General features: G+C 51.4%; 9 protein-coding genes across 9 annotated transcripts; 6 read left to right on the forward strand and 3 right to left on the reverse strand.

Moving 5' to 3' along the window:
* Positions 1-530: 530 nt before the first annotated feature.
* AYO20_09474 (hypothetical protein) lies at positions 531-3,200 on the forward strand (the record flags this gene model as incomplete). Its single annotated transcript, XM_022647743.1, has 1 exon — positions 531-3,200. One exon carries the CDS (start codon positions 531-533, stop codon positions 3,198-3,200), a length of 2,670 nt encoding a protein of 889 aa, XP_022496265.1.
* Positions 3,201-5,038: 1,838 nt separating this feature from the next.
* AYO20_09475 (hypothetical protein) lies at positions 5,039-6,976 on the forward strand (the record flags this gene model as incomplete). Its single annotated transcript, XM_022647744.1, has 3 exons — positions 5,039-5,252; positions 5,305-6,611; positions 6,668-6,976. The coding sequence occupies 3 exons, from the start codon at positions 5,039-5,041 to the stop codon at positions 6,974-6,976; spliced, it is 1,830 nt and encodes a 609-aa protein (XP_022496266.1).
* A 1,402-nt stretch (positions 6,977-8,378) lies between these two features.
* On the reverse strand, positions 8,379-10,628 carry AYO20_09476 (hypothetical protein; the record flags this gene model as incomplete). The annotated part of the gene is made up of 1 exon (XM_022647745.1): positions 8,379-10,628. The coding sequence occupies one exon, from the start codon at positions 10,626-10,628 to the stop codon at positions 8,379-8,381; it is 2,250 nt and encodes a 749-aa protein (XP_022496267.1).
* An 856-nt stretch (positions 10,629-11,484) lies between these two features.
* On the forward strand, positions 11,485-15,522 carry AYO20_09477 (hypothetical protein; the record flags this gene model as incomplete). The annotated part of the gene is made up of 3 exons (XM_022647746.1): positions 11,485-11,524; positions 11,579-13,076; positions 13,128-15,522. The coding sequence occupies 3 exons, from the start codon at positions 11,485-11,487 to the stop codon at positions 15,520-15,522; spliced, it is 3,933 nt and encodes a 1,310-aa protein (XP_022496268.1).
* Positions 15,523-15,905: 383 nt separating this feature from the next.
* AYO20_09478 (30S ribosomal protein S13) lies at positions 15,906-16,380 on the reverse strand (the record flags this gene model as incomplete). Its single annotated transcript, XM_022647747.1, has 3 exons — positions 15,906-16,214; positions 16,278-16,322; positions 16,378-16,380. 3 exons carry the CDS (start codon positions 16,378-16,380, stop codon positions 15,906-15,908), a joined length of 357 nt encoding a protein of 118 aa, XP_022496269.1.
* Positions 16,381-16,674: 294 nt separating this feature from the next.
* On the forward strand, positions 16,675-17,780 carry AYO20_09479 (peptidyl-prolyl cis-trans isomerase B; the record flags this gene model as incomplete). Its single annotated transcript, XM_022647748.1, has 4 exons — positions 16,675-16,863; positions 16,933-17,198; positions 17,262-17,413; positions 17,503-17,780. 4 exons carry the CDS (start codon positions 16,675-16,677, stop codon positions 17,778-17,780), a joined length of 885 nt encoding a protein of 294 aa, XP_022496270.1.
* An 802-nt stretch (positions 17,781-18,582) lies between these two features.
* AYO20_09480 (ATP-dependent RNA helicase ded1) lies at positions 18,583-20,860 on the forward strand (the record flags this gene model as incomplete). The annotated part of the gene is made up of 4 exons (XM_022647749.1): positions 18,583-18,806; positions 18,858-20,194; positions 20,282-20,689; positions 20,742-20,860. The coding sequence occupies 4 exons, from the start codon at positions 18,583-18,585 to the stop codon at positions 20,858-20,860; spliced, it is 2,088 nt and encodes a 695-aa protein (XP_022496271.1).
* Positions 20,861-22,654: 1,794 nt separating this feature from the next.
* On the forward strand, positions 22,655-24,170 carry AYO20_09481 (hypothetical protein; the record flags this gene model as incomplete). The annotated part of the gene is made up of 5 exons (XM_022647750.1): positions 22,655-22,798; positions 22,871-22,954; positions 23,037-23,125; positions 23,241-23,391; positions 23,478-24,170. The coding sequence occupies 5 exons, from the start codon at positions 22,655-22,657 to the stop codon at positions 24,168-24,170; spliced, it is 1,161 nt and encodes a 386-aa protein (XP_022496272.1).
* A 1,800-nt stretch (positions 24,171-25,970) lies between these two features.
* AYO20_09482 (hypothetical protein) lies at positions 25,971-26,636 on the reverse strand (the record flags this gene model as incomplete). The annotated part of the gene is made up of 1 exon (XM_022647751.1): positions 25,971-26,636. The coding sequence occupies one exon, from the start codon at positions 26,634-26,636 to the stop codon at positions 25,971-25,973; it is 666 nt and encodes a 221-aa protein (XP_022496273.1).
* Between the last annotated feature and the right edge of the window lie 68 nt (positions 26,637-26,704).

A 26,704-nucleotide genomic window follows, 5' to 3' on the forward strand; every position in this document is an offset into this window, starting at 1 on the left:
CGCTGCACGGTCTCACTTTGAGTGCGCACCTACCTACTGCCTGGGGACGAAGACTCGTATTTCGTCTTGGGACAGCCTACGCCCTCCCCCTCCAGCTGCCCTTTCCCTGGCCCGTCTCCGATCCTCGACTTTACAGCACCAGTGCCAGCACTCGTCGACTATTCTACCTATTTTCGCCAAATTCCTTCGGCTTCTTTCAATCTCTCCTCGCCCTCTTAAACAACAAGTCCCTCTACCCTACCGCCCTCTATCCTTTGCGCCCCGTTTACCAGAAAGATAGCCAGTAACACGCCTGCAGCCCAGTATTGGACCTGCATTGCGACAAGTCGTTGCCTGCTCCACGATCCTATCTTGCTCTTGGCTACATCATCGTTCGACCTACGACGAATGAGGCCTTTGGTAACATCGAATTGCATTCGCAACAGAAGGCCCGCGACCCGCAGACTCTACGAATGTCTATGAGAACAAATATACCCCTAAGACATCAGAGCCAGGTGTTTCAAAGTGGACGATAACACCAAATGGCAGTGATGGCTGAACCACCTGATCCTAGGCCGTCTCTGCCGCTCATTGAACGGCAATCATTATGCCTCCCTAGCGTTGAGCCCGGTGTGCCAGCCCAATACGGAGAAGATGGGTTTCTTCAGAACCTCGCAAGGCATTTCCCATCTCCTGAGAACAATGCCCTTGAGAAGTTGGTGCAGCTAAAGCGAGAACTCAAAATGGCGGACACCGAATCATTCTGGAAAAAGCTGATGGAGGGCATGACGGAGATTTGCCATGCGCAATACGGATTTGTTGCAAAGCGGATACTGTCAGACGACCACCATTCGGCGGTAGAAATGCCCCCGTTTGGCGAGTCAGGCTCATGCCTTCTGGGTGTTGCTTTCTATTACAACGACGGCGACAGGCAGAAAGCCATGCATCGTGACTACAAGTATCTTGCTTGGGGTTCGCCCTGTGCCTACATGAAGCACGACAAAGTCTTCCTGATCCCGGAGCACATGAGTTCGTTCATTACTCATAATCCTAATGCCCTTCCTTTCCCTGCAGAAGGCTACATTGGGATTCCCTTGTTTGCAGAAGGGAAGTGCTTTGCCCATTTCGGTATGATGTGGACACAAGAAGGTCTTGACCGGCGCGAGACTACCTGGAGTTACACGGAACTCCTGCTGCATTCGTTGGAGGACATGATCGTCGAGCGTCTTTTGAGTGGCCAGGGGTTTGTAAAGCCTCGGAATCGAAGTACCAACACAGCCAGGCTGACCCATGTCATCCCGCGTGAAGCCGTCACCCCTGGGACCCAGTCCCTCAAGCCATATGCGAAAAGTCTGTCTCATGAATTAAGGACGCCAATGCAAGGGGTAGTTGGAATGCTGGACGTTATGCATGCAACGGTACAGGAACAGATTGAGGGTGTCTCGGATATTTCTCTGCGCCAGGTATTTCGGGGTCTACGAGAGAATATCGAGACCATCCAAGACAGTGCGAAACGAGCCGTTGAAGCTGCTGATAATGTCGTCCATGCCTACGACATGAATATGCAAATTCCCGATACTCCCTCGAATGAAAACGAATCCCCAGCAGCCACATCCACAGGTTACTTTGATTACAAACCTCCTAGGCTGATTGAAGGGAGTGATATCCATTTCAATCCCTACAAGCGACGCCGAAGTAGTCCGACATCCTGGCAATTCGGTAACGCCACTAAGATGCGACAACTTGGATCATCACATCGTGTTGACGTCTCTCCTAAGAGTAACACAGGCAAGTTTCCAACCCCACAAACGCTTTCTTCAGATGAACGCGTCCCCACGATCATCACTCCCGTACAGGATTGCAACACACCTGGGGATCTGCCTACGCCTTCAACCAAGCTATCGTCGACAGAAAGTGACCCGTTACCAACACCAGGGTTAAAACACTGTCGGATTCGAACTCTGATACCCTTGGTGATCTACGACTCTCTACGCGTCGGAGGCAGGCCCGATTCGGCTATCGGAGAACCCACTGATTTGGGCGAAAGAATCGTGGTGAGGTCGCGCTCATCAAATGGCCATATTTCCCAGAAAATCATCGAATGGTCAGTGGCTGCAGATGTGCCTGAGACTATATTCGCAGACGAACGCGACTTGACCAAATTGGTATCGGCTGTGCTGCTGAACGCCATCAAGTTCACAGAGCAGGGCAGCATTACTTTGCATGCCCGACTTTCAAAGACGCACCGATTCTTGATTATCAAGTGCAAGGATACCGGCGATGGGATTCCAGAAGACTTTCAACCCGAGTTATTCAAACCATTCTCGCGAGAAGACGACTCGTTGACCAGGTCCAAGGAAGGCCTCGGCCTTGGTCTTTTAGTTGCCAAAGGACTGGCGCGTCGTCTTGGTGGCGACATCGTCCTCGTGGCTTCAGAGGTGTCGGGCCCAAACAAAGGTTCGGAGTTCGAGATTAAGGTGCCTTTTGAGCCTAACGAGAGCGCGACAAGTCGTTCTGGCACCCCTGGTAGTAGGACCCCAGAAGGCTCAAAAAGTGTCTCCCAACCAGCTACCACACTAGCACCTCCAGATTCATCGCCCAACGCCCACAAGCATTCTCGACCCTCAAGGATAACAATGCCGTCGACTGAAGAATATAGCTCCCGTGGACCACGGACTCCAGCCCGGATTAGCCCCCTCAAGAAGGACACGTACGACCGGCACCTGGCACAGAAGCATCCTCTGACATTCTTGGTTGCGGAAGATAATAAAATCAACCGTAAATTGCTGGTGAATATGCTCGGCAAGCTGGGCTACAAGGATGTGCACGAAGCCTTTGATGGGAAGGAGGCAGTGAGGATTATGCGGGAAATACACAATAGGGGACGAAGTTGCGGAAAATCGAACGGGAAACGATCCAACAAAAAGGTCGATGTTGTCCTGATGGACCTCTGGATGCCCGAAATGGATGGTTACCAAGCAACCGAGCATATATTGGAGATGTTCCAACATTCTCAAGGCGAGGATGGACCCGACTGTGGCGGCATGACTCCTCCCATCGTCTTAGCTGTCAGTGCCGATGTCACTGACGAGGCCATTGACCGGGCGACAAAGACTGGGATGGAAGGGTTCATGACGAAGCCGTACAAGTTGGCTGATTTACAGAAACTGATTGTTGAATTCTGCGTTCGAAGCGAAGGCGCTGTTTCTACCTCGGGTTGATAGAGGAGGCTTTGAAACTGAAGAGAGTGCGTGTCAGATCTCCCCTGGGTAGAGGTCAAGTCGTTCCTTCGGTGATCTTGTATATATTTATAAGATGCGTTATATGTCACGAGATACATGACGAGATGGTTAGAGACAATGTGATACCCATTAATGACCGAATCTCAGAGCCTGGAATTCGAGACATGGGCCGCACAAATACAAGTCAATTGATGTATAGCTGTCTTCGCACGACGGTCCTGCGCTGTAGCTGTAGTCTCAAGGTGTATTGGAAATGGACGTGAGTGATTGACTACGAGTGGGACTTGGAAACAGTGTTGTTTGTTGTTCGTATGTGGCCAATCAAGACACTTCATCTATTACTACATATTAACTTCTCTGCTTCTCCAGGCACCATCCAAGAACTAGAATCATTCACCACTCTCTGCTGTATACATACACATCCTCAAACACGGCATAAGACCTCCCTTTTGTAGACTCCTGAAGTCTGTCTGTATCTTTGATACGCCTCCCACGCTTGACAGACTACACTGCTGGGTTCGACACCTCCGGCAAGATCTCGAGATAGAAGTCGAAGATGCCTACTCCCTTGGACAAAGCAATGCAATCTCGTGTATGTGCTACCTCGTCACCTACTCAATCCTCTGACTCAATGGCTGGACGCTTGAATTTGTCACTGTCTTGACGTTGCACTCGAGTCCTGGTGACTTGCAGTGCCCTAACTGATGTGGTCACCAGAATTTATTCTTCGGTTTGCCTTCCCTCCTCCTACTGTCTGGATTCTGATCTCAGGGATCTTGGTTTGCCTTGTAACCTTGGATAAGTCCTTATAAGGCCAACGGAACCGCCAAAATTGCTGTCGCCAGCTCCCTGTGTCCTTTACAAATCCCCAACCCACACAACACCTCGTTCGACCCAAAGCGAGGAATGGCGCCTGACTTTTACTATCTCTTCCTAGGCTTTGCGGGACTAGTGACTCTGGCATCACTATGGAATATGTGGGGTGGAGATATGTTCCCTGCCGAGGGTGATCCTACGGGTGGTACGGTCCTGTCCTGCTTCCTAACAGCGGCTTTGGTGGCTGGCTTGGATATCATAGCACCAAGATATTGAGCTAATCGACGCACGCAGATCCGGAATACTGGACCGAAACAGAGTTGAGGCGGTGGCTGAAGCTGGTAAGTCAGCGGTTGTGCTCTAAATGCTTTGCCACTTGATCAGCTGTAAAAGCCAAACGCGGCCAGACTGACACTCCCTTTCAAGAGGAATTTAGCGCCCGGCACCCAAGTGACCAGGCCAGAGCTTTTGGAACGAGTCAAGGCGAATATGAGACCGCAGACGACTTCTTTGAATGCCGAGCGACGCGCTTGACGGGCAACATGATGAAGACCGCAAATGAAACTGACATTTCATGGACAGATGGAAAGGTATTGCATGGATTATGTTTCAAGATTAAAGCACCAGAGCTGCAGGTGGGAGTGATTCAGAGGTGATTTCTAATGTGAATAAACATATGCTCTAGTCCGAATGTTGCTCTCCATATCTCCGCGATTATCTGTACTTGTATTGGAATGAATGCATGGAATAGAGGCAGAGAGGCTACCTGGCCAATGTCGCCACCCCGCCACCTAGAGAGGCTGAGAGGCTGCGAGGCTGAGCCTTGCAGCCTTGCCGTCGATCGGGGACTCCAAATAGTGATGCGGAGAAACTGCAAATGTTGCTCACGCATGTCTGTAGCTTCCGAAAAATAATTATTGGAGCGAATGAATGCGTGGGCCTGCACATGTTGACCCGATTCTCGTGCGCGCATCTAGCTCTTGAACTCTCCCCATCCCAGCATGCTCGCTCTCGAGCGCAACGCTCGTAGTTTTTTCCTCCAATGTCGAGCTTCTGCGCGATGTCAACCGTGGCGACCGGTTCTCCTTCGTGGAAATTCTCAACGGCGCACCCTCGCAGCAGCGATTGAACCAGAAAGCCCTACAAATGCTCATGCTCCGGCAGGGAAACCTTACTATGTGACAACGCCCATATTCTACGTCAATTCAGGCATGTGTTTGCTCGTCTTTCGCTTCACATGTCAGCTGACTGACTATACACGTTGCAGCACCCCATGTCGGCCACCTCTACACGTTGGTCCTCGCCGATGTTCTCAAACGCTGGGCAAAGCTTCGCGGTGATGAGAGGGCGACCCTCCTGACCGGAACCGATGAACATGGAATGAAGGTGCAAAAGGCTGCTCAAAAGGCAAACACCGATGTCAAGCTGTTCTGCGATCATCACGCCGAGCAGTTCAAGGCATTATGTGACGCAGCCAACATCGATTACGACCGTTTCATCCGAACCACGGACGAGGACCATAAGGATGTTGTCAGATATGTCTGGGAAGAGCTGAATCGCGCGGGATTTATCTACGAAGCCAAGCACGAGGGCTGGTACTCGGTCAGCGACGAGACTTTTTATCCCTCCACTCAAGTCCACAAAGTCCTCGATCCGTCAACAGGTATAACGAAGATTGTCTCCATCGAGACCGGGAAAGATGTCGAATGGACTTCGGAGATGAATTACCATTTCAGGCTGTCCGAGTTTCAGGCTCCGTTGCTGAAGTACTACGAGAACCATGCAGGCGCCATTGTCCCAAAGCAGCGCATGGCCTTCATCATGGACGAGATTCGAAGTGGACTCAAAGATTTGTCTGTTTCCAGACCTTCATCGCGGTTGACTTGGGGAATTCAGGTTCCGGGTGACGAGAGCCAGACTATCTACGTTTGGCTCGATGCGTTATTCAATTACTTGACCATGACGGGATATCCGCTCGTCAACAGAAATGACGCCAACATGGTGTGGCCCCCGAATTGTCAAGTCATCGGCAAAGACATCATCCGTTTTCACACCATTTACTGGCCTGCTTTCCTCATGGCTTTGAATCTCCCTGTGGCGGATAGATTCCTGACCCACGCTCATTGGACAATGAACAACGAAAAAATGTCCAAGTCGGCCGGCAACGGGGTCAATCCGTTCTACGCCATGGACCGATTTGGGGTGGACTGTATTCGTTTCTTCATGGCGCACAATGGGGGTATTGTTGACGATGCCACGTACGACAACTCATTCATTGAAGAGACGTACAATCACTTACTAAGAGGTGGACTCGGCAATCTCATTCATCGCGTCTACAAGAGCAAGCACTTCGATGTCCGTGGGGCCGTGAAATTGGTCAAAGAGGACGAAAATTTCTCAAAGTTCATCACTCGAGACCAATGGAGCGCCAGTAGCCTGGAGATGAAGGCCATTCATGCCAGCCTACGAGGTCACCATGCCAGACTATGCTCTGTGAGAGAAATCGCAGACAACCACATGAAGGAACCGGATCCGCGGAAAGCTGTACAGTCAATCTGTGAGCTGATTGGGGAGGTAAGGCATAATTTGACATGTTACGGTTGAAGTCGCAGAGCTGACTAAGTTTGCAGACAAACAAGCTCTTCCACAACTCTGAAGTTTGGAAGTTGATCAAGAGTACAGATCCCGAGACAAGACGTATAGCGAACTACGTCCTTTTCACCAGCGCGGACTCTATCCGAATCATGGCTATTCTTCTCCAACCGTTTATGCCTCAAAGAATGAAAGCCGCCCTGGATTTGATGGAAGTCGACGAATCACGGCGGACGTTTGACGACGCGGTTTTCGGTGCTGATTTCACATATGGTCCTCCAGCGCTAGGACCTGATGCAAAGGCATCGGCTGAGGTTGTCTTCCCAATGCTCTTGTCTGTTCATTGAGAGAGACAAAACAGCGCCATGGAAAGTCACAGCGTCGAGCATTATGATGCACCTCTCCACTGTCCGTTCTGAAGTTGGGCCTGACCACCCCCCTCCATCTTTATCAGACCGGGACTCATATCGGCCGTTCATTCCGTGGGATGGTTCTAACGACAAGCGCAATTCCCAACAGCTATCCCTAACGACGCGGAAAGTCCCACGCAAGTCCGACCGAACCCGAATATCCCTTCGCCCTGAAAGCCCGGCTGGACGAGGAGCCTGAGTCCCCCAACTCGATTTTGACTTATCGTACCTGCATCAGCGTTGGCGGAATCTGCCCTCACGAAAAGGATTTGGTTCGAGTTGCATAGACGTGGTATTTTACGCCGTGCAAGATACCCACCCTATCTATGTATGTGCCTTGAGACTGCCGCGCAGCTTTACACTTATCAGCCACTCCCTGGGCTAGACACCTGATCCACGTCTTGTTCGATCTTTGGATATCAGGAATGGATTTTGTTTCGTGGCCCGAGCTAGGCAGCGGGGACACTACCACCTGGATTTGGGACGTCTCATGTTGGAAAAAAAAAAGGACCCAAATTTTTTCGCGTATTGCTGGGTTTTTAACCACGCAGTCTTTTTTCCCTTTTCTACTTTTGGTTATTATGCCGTCAGCTTGCCCACCCACTGCACTAAAGGACATCCGATCTCTTTTCGTCGGCTGTGTGAGAAATGCTGGCTTCGCACCTGTCTCTGCAACCAGAGTACGGGCCCCTATCTGTCGACAGCCAAGATGGACATGCTGGCCAGATCCCAAGGACGACTCTGGGTTCGAAAACGGGGGCTGTTGAATCAAGATCTGTGCGGCTGTCAAGACTCATGTATCGTGTACAATAATACAGAAATACAGCGTCCACCTTTGGCTATGCCTAGTGGGCGGTGATCTGGTGGTTAACACCGAGGCAATTGGATTTATATAGGGAGGAAGAAAAGATATAAGTTATCTGCTTCGAGTTCGGGGTCCACGGCATGCATTCCATCGAATGGCCCATCAAATTAACTAACTATATACAGAGAAGAACCTAGGATGTTTCTCTCCTAACTCTGGTCACGCTAGTTTCATGGCTCCAAAGCCTTTCTAAGCGCATGTTTTCACCAAGGATGGGTGAAGGAGATAGTGTCGAGTCGAGCATGGGATTCTCATGGCTGTGAAACATGGCTTCGCTCAAATCTTGATGGATGGGGAACCGTGGTTCCCAGATATCCGGAGGTCGAGTTCCAAGCCTCCTCCTTGAAGCCAAAATCGGTCGACATTGAATGTCTATCGCTCTTCAAGGCTGTTGGCGGCATTCTCCTTACATCGTACACTTGTCCTCGCCACCTAATGCCTTTGGACGCGAAGTCGTCCGCTTCCATCGGTGCGTCACGAGTCGCAATACCCGGGAGACTTCCCACCGCTGCTCCCTGCCCATTGCTGGATTGTTAAAACAGTCGTATACACACAACTGGCCAATCCAAAGACAAACATCAAATAATCAAGCCACTTCTGCAACTTGGTCGTTGCCACAGCCTTGAGATGTAACAAAGGAGGGTAGCAATATACCAGGGGTATGCATGCGAAGCTCCCAACCAAGGCCACAAACTTGTCCAAGTCGCCAGCCCCACCCCATGCAATGAGCGCACATACGGCAACCAGGAAGAAGCGAAAAATGTTTTTCTGCCACTTGATATAAGGATTGTATTTGCCCGAGCGAGTGAATAGTTCGTTTTCCATGATACGGATGGCAGGGAACAGCTGTAGCGGTGTGCTCAGGAGAATAGCCAGGGAGTACAGGAATTGTACAGCGTTGACCATCTTACTGTCTTGAGGCAGGTTGAGGATGACAACTGTTTTGGTTTTCGAGCCATACGCAGCGTACGAAAGCGCGCCGATGGAGGTGAAAAGGATGGTGATGATGACCATGACAGTAGCCAGGACACCAGGGAAATCTTGTGGTCGCTTCATTGATTCCTGAATTGGGATGATCAGCCCGACACCTTCAAAGGTGAAGATAGCGGTACCGATGAAAAGTGTCCATGTTGACGGGTTGAACATAGTGATATCCGAAGGTCCTCTGTTGTCGACAATGGTGGCAATGTCATAGTAGTACAGGTAGATGAGGCCCACGAGGATGAAGGCGTCAGCGATGAGAGCCGTGAATCCTAGTTTTCCAATATCTCTGATCAAGCTGAGCGGCAAAAATATGACCAGTTGCATTAAAACCATGAACTTGATGTCGATGAAAGTCCTGCACTTGGAGACGGCAAGAACAAAAGCCTGTAGGTTCTCCGAAGTGAAGACGGTGTAGGCCGACACAAAACCGATTTGGCTAAGAACAATGGAGAACAGTATCATTGCTCTCATCCACTTTCCATAGAGAATGCCGCCAATATCGCCGAATGAAGCCTCGACCTTGTTCCTTGTGCTGATGAGCAAGATAAAACAATGGTAGCTCAGAGCAGCAACACCGAGCAAGACAAGGGAGGAAAATAGCATGCCACCGTTGAGGAAAGCCCTCGGTAGGAAGAGAACTCCCGTGCCAACAAAAGATTTCAAGAGCAATAGAGATGCGTTGAAACTGCTGCCCGTTCCTGTCGGTGGACGCTCCCTATGTCGCCTCCGCCGTAGTCCGCCTGGCGTAAGCAGGGCACTGTCCTCCATAGGCTCTCGATCGCTGCCCTCGTCGTAGGCATCTGACGAGAAATATTCATCTGGCTCAAGGACCTCGTCATCTTCCTCCAAGTCTTCACCCGCAAAGTGTCCGTATAGCGTTAAAAACTCTAGAAAATTATTCGTAAACAGCCTGGGCCGAACATCACTTGTAGACGGGTCCTGACCATGTGCTGCAGGAGATCCTTTCCAGCCTCGACCGGAAGGGGTGGGACTCTCGGCGGCTCTGCGCAGAAAGTTTCTGCGGAATCCGCCAGGCACCCGAATGTTCTGTATGTCCAAGGTGTCACTTTCAGGCTCTGGTCTCGGCATAGTGAAGCTTTTGCTCCTCTGCGCCTTGCCAGGCTGGTTTCCCTCCTGCTCTTCTGCCCATCGATACACAGCACGAGTCATATCCCCACCTTGTAACCGGAGACTGGAAAACTCGGCGGAATCCGAACCAGTCGCTGGCTCGTTCAAATCGAATCGGAGAGGTCTACCCCTCGATGAGCCTTGGTCTGGCTGCACCAAGTGTCTTTTCACCACTTCGGGGTCCTCCGTTGGGCCTGGACTCCCGGCCACTTCACGAGGATTGAAAGAGCCATAGTTGCTCCTCGGTAATCTGTCGTGGCTCCCCAGTCCTGCGGAGGTGTTCAATAGTGGCTGTCTCGGGAAAGGATCGTTTGCAGGAACAGGTGGTGTACGACTTCCGGGAGGAGATCGATTCCCTGTATCGGCGAGAGCTGTGGAGAGGGCTGACCGACCTGGGCCTGGCAACGACCCAGATTGATCAAGTTTGGGCAGAGCAGAGTCATTGTTGTCAGCGGCGATCTGTTGCGGAGTCGGAACCTGCTGTATAGGAGGCGTATTAAGGCGATGGGAGGGCACAGGGGAGGACAATCGTGCCATGGATGCATTTCGCGAATGCGAACTACCTCCCGCGGGACTGCTTGAGCGTATATCCACGGGACTGGTTTTAGACATTGTCGACGATATTGAGACCTTGTTGAGTTGAAGGTAGAGTTAGGAGCCGTGAACACCACGACATATGTAGTATCGAACGGCTTGCCCAATAATTAGGATATCAAAGATATAGCATGTGATCGGGACGAATGATCTGGGAACAAGTGCTTGTGATGCGCTCGTGGCAAAGAAATAATGGAAAGTCCCTTTTTCGCCTACGACGTAACTGGTCAGCATGATGCGAGCGGCGAAAATCCCCTGGCGGCTGCGCCCTGCACGGGGGTCGCCTCGGCGTGGTTTGCTTCTGCGGTCAAGGCGCATCATGCCGACAATAGGCGCTGGTCCAATAATCTCGTTTTAACTACGTCGCCCAAGTCCACAAGCACTCGTAGGCGCAACTCCCCACTTCTCATGCTCAAGGCCAACCCCCACGTCTCCCACCCAGCAAGGCTAGAGGTGCAAAATTCCCCTTTTGAACCTCCCCTCAACATCCGTCCATAGGGGTCCCTGTACACCGTGCAAACATCCAGCTTCATCTCCCCTTGTTCTCCTGCGCAACAGCTTTGTAATACACTCTCATCTTCTATTAGAAGCTGAATACTGCATCCATCTTCACCGTGCCTCTTTTCGCCCGGAGGGACTTGACGAGCCAGCTTCGTTTCAGTGCAAGTGACGAGGACGGCTGATATCAGCCATCAAGGACTCCCTCACCCCCGTGATCGGAAGATCAGTAAACGCCGGAAGCCTTTCGACGAACATCCAGAAACCTTTCACTTTGTTACCTTCCAACCTTAGTGCTCTAGTCCACTACTCCCCTTAACCAAGCAAAAGGATGCATTGATTATGGATCGACATCTACAAACGACCCTAGACAATCATGGCCAGCACAGGAGGACAAAAAGGCTGGTCAGACTTAGGTATAGGGCGAGGCTCTGTAGCCCGACGCGGCCCAGCTTTCCTAACGCGTACAGCTACTGATGAGGCTGCTCAATTGCTGCGGAGGTCATCGTTCCCGGCCACTCCAGAAGAACACCGTCCTGCATCAGCCCACGATGCCTCAGTACATACTCTATCAAGACCAGCGACAGCCCAGTCTTCTGTGTCTGTTCCGCCCCTTGCTCCGGTAGACACAGTTGCTTCCTCCAAAGTTTATGGGACTTTCGACGGACCCCCAGACTCACCAGATGACACCCAACTGCCAGAACCAGTACCGGCGGTTCAGAACTCGTCAGGACATTCATTGGCAGCGTATATCCGTGCCATACCAAGTAAGGTCGAGAAATCATTTTTACACCATGATAGCGTGCCTCCACGCCCGGCCGGCGATTCAGAAAAACTGGGCACCCTCTCAGGTGTCTTCGTCCCTACAAGTTTGAACGTCCTAAGCATCCTCATGTTCATCCGCTTCGGTTTTATACTTGGCCAGAGCGGTGTCATAGGCATGCTTGCCATGTTGGTCGCAGCCTATGCCATCAACCTGGTTACGACGATGTCCCTTTCGGCAGTAGCCTCTAACGGCACGGTCAGAGGAGGAGGAGCTTATTACTTGATCTCCAGGTCTCTGGGTCCCGAATTTGGTGGAGCAATCGGCTTGGTGTCATATCTCGGCTTTGTTTTCAACACAGGAATGAATGCAGTTGCTCTAGTCGACTGTCTAACCTACAATTTTGGCGCTGAGTCTGGAAATTGGGCCAACAATCTTCCTGAAGGCCAGTGGTGGAAGTACCTTTGGAGCACTTTAATTGTGGTACTATGTGTCGCTATCTGTATGGCCGGAAGTGCCATTTTTGCGCGCGCGAGCAATGGCCTGCTATTCATTCTACTCCTGGCAACGTTTAGTGTTCCTTTCTCAGCCATCATTCGATCACCTTTCCAGACCAAGAAGCAGTTTCTGCAGTTTACTGGCCTCCGTCTAGAAACTCTGAGGGAGAACCTGCTACCTCACTTCACCAAGGGGGCAGCAGGCAGCGAGCTAAAGGGCAAAGAGAACTATCAAGATATTTTTGGTATCTTGTTCCCCGCAACTGGAGGCATTCTCGCGGGCGCAAGCATGTCAGGCGATTTGAAGAATCCGAGTGTGTCCATTCCGCGCGGTACACTGGGTGGATTGGCCTTGACCTTCGTCGCATATACTTTGGTGATTGTAGCCATGGCTGCAAGCATCACCCGGGAATCCTTCTATCGAAATGTCAACGTCGTGCAGGACGCGAGCATATCGGGGATATTGATTCTTGCTGGAGAATTGGCAACGACATTCTTTTCCGTATTGATGGGTATCATCGGACCAGCAAAGCAACTCCAAGCTATTGCCAGAGACCGAGTTGTTCCCGGCCTCTCCATATTCGGGCAGGGGACGACGAAGAAGGACGAGCCCATCTATGCCATCCTTTGCACGTTCGCCGTCACTCAGCTGGTGCTTCTTCTCGACATCAACCAAATTGCTTCTCTGATAACCATGACCTACCTCATGTGAGTGTTGCCCCAGAGTGGTTTGAACGTGGCACTGATGGTATCTTGCAGGACCTTTTTCGCGCTGAACGTTGCCACGTTCCTTCTAAAGATTGGATCAGCTCCAAACTTTCGACCTTCGTTTTCATACTTCAACTGGTGGACAGCAGCGTCCGGGGCACTTCTCAGCGTCGGAAGCATGTTCTTTGTTGATGGGATTTCAGCCTCTGGTTCGGTTTGCCTTCTCCTCATCCTCATCATCATGATCCACTACACAACTCCGCCAAAACCCTGGGGCTCGATTTCAGAAGTCCTTATCTACCACCAGGTTCGGAAGTATCTCCTGAGACTCAAGACTGAGCATGTCAAATTCTGGCGCCCGCAAATCCTTCTACTGGTCAATGATCCAAGAAGGAGTTACAAACTCATCCACTTCTGCAACTCGCTAAAGAAGGGGGCCCTGTTCATCATTGGCCATGTGATTGTTACTCAAAACTTTGGTGCCTCTGTACCGGAAGCACGCCGTCAGCAAGCAGCTTGGAACAAGTTTATCGACATGTCCAAGATCAAAGCTTTTGTAAACGTGGCAATATCGCCTTCTATTGAATGGGGAGTGAGGAATGTCTTTCTCTCCGCTGGATTGGGAGGCATGCGCCCGAATATTGTTGTCCTCGGCTTCTACAATCTACAACAGTTCAGATCAGAGCAACCTCTGGTCGACGTGCCAAGTCCACCCCCTGAACGGAAAGCCGGATCGATCAGACGCCGTCGTACGAGCAGGAGCCAGGTCCGTGGCGAATTGCCTACCGATGTGTGTTTTGTGGAAAAAAGAACAGATATTCAAAGCTACGTCATGGTGTTGGAAGATATGATCCTCAAGCTGCGGACCAATGTTGCAATTGCAATAGGTTTTGGCGATTTGGAACTCCCTAAGGCGAAAGAAAGTGTCACAAAGAAATACATAGATCTGTGGCCCATCCAGATGTCAGCAGAACTGACATCTGAGACGGATGGTCAGCCGCAGAATGTCACAACCACCAACTTTGACACATATACTCTTATCCTGCAACTTGGATGTATTCTCAACACGGTGCCATCGTGGAAACGATCTTACAATCTGCGAGTCGCGGTCTTCGTTGAATACGAGGCTGATGTGGAAGAGGAACGAGCTCGAGTCATGTCGCTTTTAGCGAATTTACGCATCAGGGCTCAGGTTCTCGTGTTCTGGCTGGCCTGTGGCACGATCAAGACTTACAATTGCATTGTCAATGGCCAAGATGTCGATGAAGAGACGCAAGAGCAAGTCAACAAGGTCCTGGAAGATGAAGCATGGTGGCAAGAACTTCTCAAACTCCGGGGCAAGTCTAGATCTGGCGATGTTAGTGCCGTCGATGCCCTTTCGATGGCCGACGATTTTGTATGGCCAAGCTCGTCTCTGCCGAGCAGAAGAGATGGCGCTTTCGTCCGGATTGATGGTCTGCGCCGGATTTTGACGCATCCAAGAAAGAGATCGTCGTTTGGCAATTTATCGAGTCTTGGAGTGAGTCTTTCTATGAGAACCTCGCGCATCGACGACGACATGCTCAGCCGACACGCATCTCACCCAAGTGACTCTGAACGTTCTGAATCCGAGGGCGATGACGAAGAGGATGGTGAGCGAGATGAGACGTCCGATGATGAAGAATCGGATGCCAGTCTATCAGAAGAAGGCGGAGATCAGATGCACGAATCACCAGGGAGTCTGAGGTCCGCCCTCAAAACTAAATCTTCCTCCTCCAAGAAGAGCAGTCGGGCGAGCTCAAAAAAGTCGGTACGCAAGAGGCAAAGGGACAAAAACTCGAGGATGGAACGCTCAATGACAGCCGAGCCAGAACTGCAGTTTGGTGAGGACATTTCCCCTTCAGGTGAAGAGGATGTTGGTCGAGGCCGTAGTCCCACCGCATCGGGTACTGGCATACCGTCGCTCTCAGGGAGTCTGGAAGTGACGACCTCACCACAAAGGTCTCGAGCAGCCTCGCCAAATTTTACATCCGAGCCTGTTCCTTTAACTAAAGTGGCCAGTGATGAAGGTGCCGGTCCCTCAATCATGTTCGCCGAGCATCCGCATCCACGGCGGCAAAAGGCAGAAGATGTCATCCCTGGGGGACGATCGATTTACCAGCGGACAAGGGAGGACAGCAATGCTCCCCAACCGTCCGCATCGGGCTTTCCAACAGCGGCCTCGATTCCATTGTCCTTTAACGACCTACCAAGTCGAGCTCAACATTTGATCTTGAATGAACTAATATCACAGAATAGCGATGACACGGCCGTCATCTTCACCACATTGCCGGCACCAGTCGAAGGGACATATCGCAGTGAGACGGATAGTCTTGGGTATATCAGTGATTTGGAAGTGTTGGCTGGCGGACTACCGCCGACCTTGCTGGTACATAGTAACAGCATGACTGTTACTACGAATTTATGAGAGTCAACGATATGTTTGTGGTCGGGGCAACGTCCTCTAGAAATCCTATCTTTCTTTGAAGACCGGTAGAGAGAATCAATATCTTAATTTAAAGGTCCCCTGAGACGTTTACCGACTGTCAAGATTTCAGGCAGTATAATCACCCTGGTTCCGCTCATCTGTTGCTGAAGCGAGCTCAATTGAACTAGGTCTTCAATCATCCGTACATCCCAAGCTTCAAACCAGCCCAGTACTTGAAGCTTTAAAATCCGTAGCTTCCAAACCGTCCTCATGGTCGCGTCGACCGCGGAGGCTGTCTGTATGATATGCTTCGCGAGCACTTCCTCCCATTTATATGTCCCATGCGCATGGGTGGTTTTGGTACAAAACAACAAGGGCCCCGTCTAATACCGCTCTGCCTTGTTAAGCTTCCTTGCCGTTTTGATCTGACTCCTCGTATTCTGCCCCCGTACTGGCAGATTCATCGCGTGTCTACGTCCCCTGTATGTCCCAGTGTCCCTCAGTCTTGTAATATCTTGCTGCACTTGCCGTCTCAAGTGATTTTCGATCTTCATGGAGTCAAGGTGAGCAGTTAGGTCGAGGACTTGGTTCTGCGAGAGCTCGCCGACTTTGATGGTGTTATGTAGGTGGAAGCGCGACATGATGCGGGCGCGGGTGGCAGGGCCGATGCCGAAGAATGTCTCGAGTGATCTCTGGAACAGAAATTAAGCGGACTGTCTTGCAGGAGTAAAGCTTCGAACAGTGACGAGACATACCCATACAAAACGGTGTTCAGGGAAATTGACCCCCAAGATGAAGACCTGGTAGACGTCTAGTCAGTATTGTTTCTTGGGAAAAGAACTTAGAGAGATATACCATCTCTGCTCCTCCACTCCCGCCTTTGATTTCCGGCGTTGTCTTGGATGGTGGCTTGATTTTCCTGACTCTCTCACAATCAGATGGGATTTTGTTGTCGAGAAGTTGCGCGACAGTTCAGCCTTGCCGCCGCTTTTAAATTGGGGTATTCTGGGTGCCATGCCCCCATTGGAAAGGGTTGTCTGAAACATCCATTCTTGTCATCGGTCAGCTACCGCACTTTCAACCTGTTGCCCCTTCTTTCTCTTCAGTCCCAATTCCCTCTCAGTCAAGTCTCATAGTTCGATGTGGCTCGAGATGGCTAATATCCAGCGGATTGTCATTTCGCTGTTGGTCATTTTGACCGCTACCTTCCTGTTCATGGGACAGACAGCACAGGCGGCAAAGGGTCCAAAGATCACGCACAAGGTCTACTTCGACATCGAGCACGATGGCCAACCGCTGGGTCGGATTGTTATGGGTCTCTACGGCAAGACCGTTCCCAAGGTAATCCTACCTCTTAAGCACCTATATCTTCGGAGAACAACCAGCTAACCATTGACTCTTCATCCCTAGACCGCAGAGAACTTCCGAGCACTAGCCACCGGCGAAAAGGGTTTCGGTTATGAAGGATCAGCCTTCCACCGTGTTATCAAACAATTCATGATCCAGGGCGGTGATTTCACAAGAGGAGACGGTACTGGCGGCAAGTCAATTTATGGTGACAAGTTTGAAGACGAGAACTTCAAGTTGAAGCACACCAAGAAGGGCCTGTTGAGCATGGCCAATGCGGGCAAGAACACAAACGGGTCACAGTTCTTCATTACTACCGTTGTCACAAGGTATATTTGCCCCTGAGCGGCTGCATGTTCCAGATCAAATGTCATTGGCTAACAGTGTTTTAGTTGGCTTGATGGGCGTCATGTCGTATTTGGGGAAGTGCTCGAGGGCTACGATGTTGTCGAGCAAATTGAAAATGTACCCAAGGGCTCGGGTGACCGTCCAGCCAAGCCAGTCAAGATCGTTAAGAGCGGAGAGCTGCCTGTGCCGCCCGAAGGTATTCATAACGAACTTTAGGATTTGAGGGCAGGTGCTGCTCTCGGATTACTATTAGTATCTGAAGAAGGGCTAAGACTCATCTGACAGAACAACCCATCTACTCGAACGTGCATCCTGAGTATATGAATGACGATGATGGAGAGGATGAACTTGGGACAAACCCACCACCGGTGGAGGATGAAATTGAAGCACTGCCCAAAGAATTGCCTGCGAGTGAGGAATTGTTTAGTCCTGTGGAGGGGCTAGTGACTCAAGCATACATGCAGAAAGCAGTGCTCTTTCTTCTCATCATGGTGGTTGTTGTGGTCATAGTCAAGCGACGCAGATTCCCAGCCCACAAGTCGGATGATAAAAGCATGGCGTAAGTAAACGCTGTAGAGCATGACAGTTGCTGTTTGGTCTCCGTTGTCTCCTTTTCTGCAAGCTTCCCGCTTGATGTCTCTTCTATGAAGGTAGATAATCGATGGGTACAAGCACCACATGTAAAGTGCCATCAAACCTGCGACGTTACGCCCCTTGGTGGCAATTACGGTGCGCAAATACGGCATAGTCTCGCTCTTGGCGAACTGCGTTTTTATTCCCATTGTCCAGTAGCTTCTAGCCTGGCCGATCGGGCCCATGTAATGATCACCTGCTCGCCGCTCCCTAAAATTTTTAGGCTGCGCTTTCAAGACTTTTTCATCCTTCAAAACCTCATTTCATCAACCTCCTCTCATCCACACAACGACAACCGACAATTCTACGATCCTTCTTGTTTCTGTCTTTCGTTTTCACTTTCGGATAGACTTGGAGAGGCGTTTTGTGTCTCTCATTCTATCTGCCGGACACGAAAGACCAAGCAATCATCAGCGATTGAATTATTAGACGCCTCGATAACCTCACTTCACTTTTCGAGCAGCGACTATCACGACTACCTCTTTTCTTCACTCAGTCAGCATATTCCAGACGTGGACTACCTGTCTGATCTTATTCTATCAGTGAGTTTCACTCTACTCGCCCCCCGTTGTCCAAGTCCAAATCCCTTCACACGTCCTCCTGCCCTTGCAGGCGTCTAAATTTCTTCTGGAATTTTCTCAGAGATCATTCAACTGCTTATAAAAAAGTTCGTTTGACTCTCAGCTGACTCTTGCATTCTCAGTACATCCCAAAATCACTCGATCATCGAAAATGGCTGATTCCCTGAACATGAACGGTCTCACTCTGAACGAATCCAAGCACGCTCCCGGCAATCCCATCCAGGCTCGTGCGTACATCCCTCCTCATCTTCGTGGCCAGAGCAATCGTGGTCCCCCTGTCATGGGTATGGACGGGGCCGGTCCTGCACCAGGACCGGCACCTGTGCCTAATGGCGAAACTCAAGGATTGAATGGAAGTGCCTGGGCTACCAACACGTACGTAAATCAAAACTCTCCAAACATATCAGGTTCACTTACAAGCCCTAGTCAAAGCAATGGCAGCTGGGCGGCAGCTCCCGACTTCAAACCTGGTCCTGGTGGTGCCCCCGCTCCTCAACCAAATGGCTGGGGTGCCGGTCACGCTCCTCGTTCCTTCAACCCGAACGCCTATGGTGCTCCTGGTGGCGGTCATGGCGGTGGTCATAGCAGTGGATACGGTGGAAACTATGGTGGCAACGCTGCTCGCGGTTCAGGAGACGGCCAATGGAGAGATGGTCAACACATTGCTGGCCCACCCAACCCAAAAATTGAACGTGAACTCTTTGGCACTCCCAACGACCCGACAAAGGCTCACACTGGAATCAACTTTGCCAACTATGACGACATCCCTGTTGAGGCTAGTGGCCACGATGTCCCGGAACCGGTCAATGCATTCACCAACCCTCCTCTTGATGACCACCTTTTGGGCAACATCAAGCTCGCACGATACACTACCCCAACACCTGTACAGAAGTACTCGATTCCTATTGTGATGGGCGGGCGAGACCTGATGGCTTGTGCCCAGACTGGTTCTGGCAAGACTGGTGGTTTCTTATTCCCTATCCTGTCACAGGCGTTCCAGAACGGACCATCCGCCACGCCTGCGAGTGGTGGTGGCTTCCGCCAACGAAAGGCTTTCCCGACGTCTCTGATCTTGGCTCCCACCCGCGAATTAGTCTCGCAGATCTACGATGAAGCACGGAAATTCTCTTACCGTTCCTGGGTCAGACCCTGCGTGGTTTACGGTGGTGCCGACATTGGAACCCAACTTCGCTCTATTGAACGAGGTTGTGACTTGCTTGTTGCTACTCCAGGTCGTCTCGTCGACCTCATAGAGCGAGGTCGCATCTCCCTGGCAAACATCAAGTACTTGGTTCTCGATGAGGCTGATCGTATGCTTGACATGGGTTTCGAGCCCCAAATTCGTCGCATTGTGGAGGGTGAGGATATGCCTTCGGTCCAAAACCGCCAGACTCTCATGTTTTCTGCCACTTTCCCCCGCGACATTCAAATGTTGGCCAGAGACTTCCTCAAAGACTACGTCTTCCTGTCAGTGGGTCGAGTGGGCTCTACATCCGAGAACATCACCCAGAAGGTTGAATACGTCGAAGACAACGACAAGCGCTCCGTCTTGCTCGACATCCTCCACACTCACCGAAATGGTCTTACTTTGATCTTCGTTGAGACTAAACGGATGGCCGATACTTTGTCCGACTTCTTGATCAACCAAGGCTTTCCAGCTACTGCAATCCATGGCGATCGTACGCAGCGTGAGCGTGAGAGAGCCCTCGAGTTCTTCCGAAACGGCAGATGCCCAATCATGGTTGCTACAGCTGTTGCTGCTCGTAAGTACTACCCAGCTCTCACGATCTTGACTTTTGAAGTCACATTCACTTGAAGCATTTACTAACCATAATCCTTCATTACTCTAGGTGGACTTGATATTCCGAATGTTATGCATGTCATCAACTACGACCTGCCGACTGACATTGACGACTACGTTCATCGAATTGGTCGTACCGGTCGCGCTGGCAACACCGGTCTGTCGACTGCTTTCTTCAATCGCGGCAACCGAGGCATTGTTCGTGATCTCATTGAGCTTCTCAAAGAGGCAAACCAAGAACTTCCCAGCTTCTTGGAGAACATAGCGCGTGAGAGCTCTGGTTTCGGCGGTGGTCGCGGAGGACGTGGTCGCGGTGGTGCGGGCCGTGGTGCTTCCTCCACGCGTGACATGCGTCGTGTGGGCGGTGGTATGGGCGGCGGTCCTCCTTCCTACAGCGGCGGCTATGGTGGTAGTAACTACGGCGGCAGCAGTGGTGGCGGCGGTGGTGGCAGTGGTGGTAAGTACTGACAAGAGTTCGTCTACCTTGGATCATGCACTAACAAACTCAGGTTACTCCGGCGGGGCACCTTATGGTGGTGGGGCCTATGGTGGCGGATACAGCGGCGGCAGCAGTGGAGGAGGGTATGGCAACCCAGGTGGTGCCACAGGCCCTTCTTCCTGGTGGTAAACGGTTAATGGCGTTTTGTGGTGGATCGGCTTTTCCATCTCTTCTCGGCACGGGGATTTTCCTTTTTACTTGAACATTCACACTCTCGAACAGTGACCGGGTGTTGCCCTCAAAGCGAACGGGCATACTCCTTCAGCATGGACTTGCTTCTTCGGTGATGACGACCACGGCCACGGCATTTTCTTTTCGAGACGACTGTTTATTATCGGGCACAGCATGATACACTGATAGATAGCGTTGGCTTTTTTTTTCCTTTTCCGGATCGATTTCCAGATACCCCTCGGCATGTCGAACTGCCTCATGTGAACAGAGGGAACGGACGATACGTGCAGACGAATACCAGACTCACACCACGGCGTCGGTTTGAAACGAAAGAGAGTGCGACGGCGCAAAACTCGAAGCTTGAGAGAATGGAATGACGAGACTCATCAGTAGGCTCTGATATGAAATGGGGGCCATGGGGCTGGAAGGACAGATCCTTCGGGCCTTTTGACGAGATTCGTTTTTCACCAAAAAGAACCAAAAGTTATTTTGCGGGCTTTCTCTCTCTTTCGACATCCTGTGGGACATGATGACTTCAATAGACTTTTTCGACATGGACATGACACCAAAATCCAGCACGAGCTTTTTATGGGGCGGAGGTGGACAGGAAAAGCCTTGGAATCAACGGGAAAACAAATGGATGGGGATATTCTGCCACGGCAAATGGAGGGAGAAGAATAATATTGCGAAAGACCATCTGTGCATCTTCCCGGAGTTTTTCTTTCTGTCCAGACACTCACCACGCTGGAGAGCTTGTGCTTTGATGATGACGGAGCTTGGTTGATACGAGACCCAGAGGGAAAAAGGTCTTCGCTGGCTGTTGTTAGATCAGGCTCGCCAGGCCACTATTGCACTTTGTTATCCCAAATACAAAACAATCATGGAATGCATTGCGCCCATAGTCGTTTCCATTGATGTTGTTCGTCTGCCCCTCCTCTCTATCCCCTTCCCCCTTTTTCTGCTCGGAAAGAGATATTTCCGAGTAGCGATTCCTCGGTACTGAGGTTTATACGAGGTCAAGATCCAGCTTGTCTGGGTTGGTGGTTGCGAGGGAATCATGTCGACCGTGTCGGTCTGTTTGTCTTTTTCTTATCTCCAGTTAATTCCGCCGTTTCTCCTGTATATGTACACACCTCAATGCTAGCATTGAACTTGGCCGTCTTCGGCCGACCATGGACCAGCCCCAAAGTGAAGGCCACACGCTTCACATCTGGTAAGGCCGGGTGGCATCGATGGATCAGCAGGAGTGCTTGATGCGAGATTACCTCGGCAGGAAGCCTTGACTTCACTTAGTTTTTGTCTTACGAATGGCTTGTCGGAATGAACGACCTCGGGAGTCTAAAGCACACACATCTTTTTCACTCGGGCAGACATGGAGATAGTGCCTGTGTATGTCCAGGAACGGTCAGTGGCTTGCAGATATTACATGGCGTCCAAAGGGAAACCCTCCGCAGCACCCCACCCACCAAAAGGAGGAATGGAGCAGAGGTACGACAAGGTAATATGGAGCAACTGACGACTAGCAGCTTCGCACAGTGAGCACTGCGATTGGATTGTAAGTCATCCTCTCGCCTCTTCTTTTGTCACGGGTAGGAACGCTGACCAGCGCTATAAGAACAACTGGGCTTGCCCTTTTCTTTACCACGGCTCTTCCAATTAATCAATCAACCCTCCCAAAAAGCAAGGCTGTGAAATTCATCCTTCTCTCGACAGACAACTCAGAGAAAAGAGAAAGACGACAAAGTTGTGGCAATGACGGACATCAATGACCTGTTTGCTCCCGCTCCCGAACCGCCCACCGAGCTGGGTCGGTATCGAGTTCTATCTTCCACCGCCGGCGTGAGAGTGTCTCCCTTGTGTTTGGGTGCCATGTCCCTTGGGGATGCCTGGACCAAGGTTGGTCTTCCTGTCTACCTATTGTAATGGAGAGAGGCGGGCATGGAACCAAGAGCTAACGAGACTTGGTAGGGCATGGGCAGCATGAACAAAGAACAATCCTTCAAACTCCTCGACACCTTTTTCGAGGCCGGTGGGAACTTTATCGACACTGCTGTGCGTTCACGCTTTGTCCTGAAAAGTCCCTTGTGAACCTTGTTGGATTGACTGAGGATCTGTCCTCCTTTTCTCTTGTTAGAACAACTATCAAAACGAACAATCCGAAAAGTGGCTTGGTGAATGGATGGCGGAAAAGAAGAACCGGGATCTCATGGTGATTGCTACCAAGTATGTCTGTCGGAAAACGTTGCCCCCTTCGCCCTTTTTCGTGCTTGTCCCATACACGCACCGTCTCTCACAACGCGCGACTTCAACTTGCTGATACCTACGCTGTGGTAAAAAGGTACACCACACCCTACCGAAGCTGGGAGCTCGGCAAGGGCAAGACGGTCAACTACTCCGGGAACCACAAGAAGAGTCTGCACCTCTCGGTCCGGGATTCTCTTGCGAAGCTCCAGACCGATTACATTGACATTTTGTACCTTCATTGGTGGGTAAGTCATTGTCCCTACATTCAATCTCTGATCTATTTCCTTTACCTGTAGCAGAACCCCCCCGAGATTGACAGTAAACCCACTAGGATTGGACCACGTCCATCGAAGAAGTCATGGACAGCCTCCACGCCCTCGTGCAGTCGGGCAAAGTCCTCTACCTGGGCGTCTCGGACACACCGGCGTGGGTCGTCGCGGCGGCCAATACGTACGCGCGCGCCCAAGGGAAGACACCGTTTAGCGTGTACCAGGGCCGGTGGAACGTGATGGAGCGCGACTTTGAGCGCGAGATCATCCCCATGGCGCGGCACTTTGGGATGGCACTGGCCCCCTTTGACGTGCTGGGCGGGGGCAAGTTCCAGAGCAAGAAACAGCTCGAGGAGCGCCAGAAGCAGGGCGAGGGCCTCCGCACCATCTTCGGCGCCGTCGGGCAGACGCCGCAGCAGGAGAAGATCTCGGCCGCGCTCGACAAGGTCGCCCAGGAGCACGGCGTCGAGTCGCTCGCCGCCATCGCCCTCGCCTACGTCATGCAGAAGACGGTCAACGTCTTCCCCATCGTCGGCGGCCGCAAGGTCGAGCACCTCCAGGCAAACATCCAGGCCCTCTCCATCAAGTTGACCGACGAGCAGATCCGCTTCCTCGAGAGCCAGACCACCTTCGATCCGGGCTTCCCCACAAACTTTCTGGGAGAGTCGCCCAGGGCCTCGGGGAAGACGCCCTGGACTCTAGCCGCGAGCGCCTCGCTGGCCTGGAACACTCCCGAGAAGCCTGCGGGGCCTTAGATGGCGGGGAAACGAGAGTGCTTACAGAGCATGTATGCGCCAAGTAGAAGTCTTCAGCGGTCGTCGGATGCAAGGTCAAGACAGAAGTCACAAGTACAAGGAGAAGGACCAAGATTCAGAAGGGGAGCAATGGTGCGTCTAGATCCCAATTAAATGGGAGAAAGATAGAGCCTCGTGGGAAAGGAGAGAAATATCATAAAAAGAAAAAGGTAGAGTCAGACAGCCTTTTCGCAGCTCACAGAAGAGTCTTGGTAAATTATCGCTCTTGTTTGTTCTCACATCGTCTCTCGCCACTGGTCCCGACATTGAGATCGGACATAATTTAGTCGGATAGACTGAGGCTGATTGGGGGGTGAACGACAAGATATAGTATATATGTGTGTTATACGGAGCCGGATAAAGGGTTCGAACCCCTGAGTGACCACACACACATACATACCCGAAGACCCGATCGACGAAGAAACAGTCTTCATACCTTCTCTTGGGCATGGCCCAGACCGAGTTCTTGAGGGTTCTTCACAGAGTCGCGCTGTTGAGGTAAAATATTGATGACATCGGGATCAATTCTGTAGGCTGGTGTTGGAGTACAATCTTGCGCTTCGAATGTAAATGCCGCATGGGTTCGAAGCTCGACTGGTATTGCCGCATGTATTTGCTCTGCATTGGTCTTCGGAATCCATAGGTTGTTGTCTGGGCCCAAATCATGCGCAGCCAGCTTTGTTCCGGGGTGTCTTTCTTTGTCCCTGCACTTGATGTTTGACTCGCTGGGCAGGATCGTCAAGGAGTTTGCAAGATAAGTACAGAATAGACCGTCGTCAGACAAAGAACGGACAAGGCGTATTGTCGACGTTGTTGCTAATTTTGACACAACGCCGTGGATTCTTTCTTGATTCCCTCAGCAGGGCACCCGACCAAAATGAGAAAAAGCCCTGCCCTTGCGTGTCAATGCTTCAAGCCGTGTCTGCCCAGACAGTGCCTTGCCGCGGTGTTTGCTCCCACAAGCAAACATCCCGTTGATTGTGCTGAGATATCCAAGGCTTGCTGGAGGTTGTATAAGAAGGCGACAGAATTCCAGCTGAATTAATCTTTCCATCAAGCGCACAACTCTCCAAATATTTCCAACCCAGCGACAATGTGCACCACGAAACGATACCTGTTCCTCTGCTCGCACCCCGCGACACATCGCTTCCGCGACACCATGTGCAACTCTCCCTGCGTCCGTGGCTGTCAAGTCCGGGATTACAACGTCCTCCTTGCACATCCGTGCCAAAAGTGCAGCAGCCGCGGCATGCCGTCAATTCACACGGCTTTCGGTGGATGTCAGGAATCTGGCGCTGACGACATTTGGTACATACCCAGCAGATGCTTCATCGACGTCGGATTTCGCACGTTGAGCCCTTTTAGTGAAGGGGACACCTTAGAACCTCCAACGCCGACTTCGCCGTCCACCAGACAATCGATTGATGACGGTCCTCTGGGATCGCCACAGACTCCCACCCAGCTCAAGATTAGCGACCCAAACATTTGCAGGAGGTTACTCCGTCGATTGACAATGAGGAAACTTAGTCCCTGTTGTGCTAGAGAGACTCAGGATGGTGGATATGAAGCCATGAGGGTTGAAGGACGTGACAACCGTGTCAACGGAGTCATTAGAGACAGCCTCTGCGAGTCATCGGTCTGACAGACACCGTCACAGGAATTGAGGAAGACGAGTGCGGTTCCCCCCCATTGACCTAATACTCATGGTGGCAGAGGATAATGTGTCCATGGATTGGTAGCCCAATGTACAAAGTATTGTTTTCAACCGCCTCTTGTTTCTCCCTCGACCTCAATCTCAACGGGTTCCTGTCTCGCGCCAGCTCCTTGGGTAGCGATGGCCTCACTCTTCGCTCCGGCTTTGGCCATCTCTTCCTTCTCATCGTCTGCACAACCGCAGTCATAGAAATCTCCGATGTTGGCACAGTCAAAGATAGGTTTGCCTTTTCTTTCGTTCACCACATTATGTACAAAGCACGCCCAGGCTGCCGCACTCGATCGTGAAGACGTCTGCGGAGGGTATTTCTTGAGGATTTGCTGGAAATGTTCTGCACATTCGCCGCACGGGTACAGTCGGGCGAAGAGGTACACATAGCTCTTGAGCGCGTCGCTCTCGTCTTGCGTCGGCTTGTCCGGAAATCGTGCCATGGTGGTATGAAGAACCTTCCAGGCTGCGCGGCCCAGTTCTGCTTTTAGGGTTTCATTGCCAAGCTTGCCCATAACATGGTCGCCGTGTAAGGTCTCCGGCGTGGCTGTTACAGTAGGGATTTCGGCCATGTCTTGTGGTATTTGTTTGGACGAGTGCTGGAAGCGATCGGCGTGGGACAGAGCGGTCAGGGGTCGGTCGTGGTCACGAGTCCAGATGATGTACCATACAAAGAGGGCGATGGCGGACAGCAACACCATGGCAGGGGGAGGTGCTCGAGGCATGGTGGATGTTGGAGGGGAGTAATGACAGATAGAACTTCGCTCCCCCCAAAAAAACAAGCCAACAAAGC

The sequence above is a fragment of the Fonsecaea nubica genome, assembly GCF_001646965.1.
Source record: "Fonsecaea nubica strain CBS 269.64 chromosome Unknown Scaff88, whole genome shotgun sequence".
In the NCBI taxonomy this organism is placed as follows: domain Eukaryota; kingdom Fungi; phylum Ascomycota; class Eurotiomycetes; order Chaetothyriales; family Herpotrichiellaceae; genus Fonsecaea; species Fonsecaea nubica.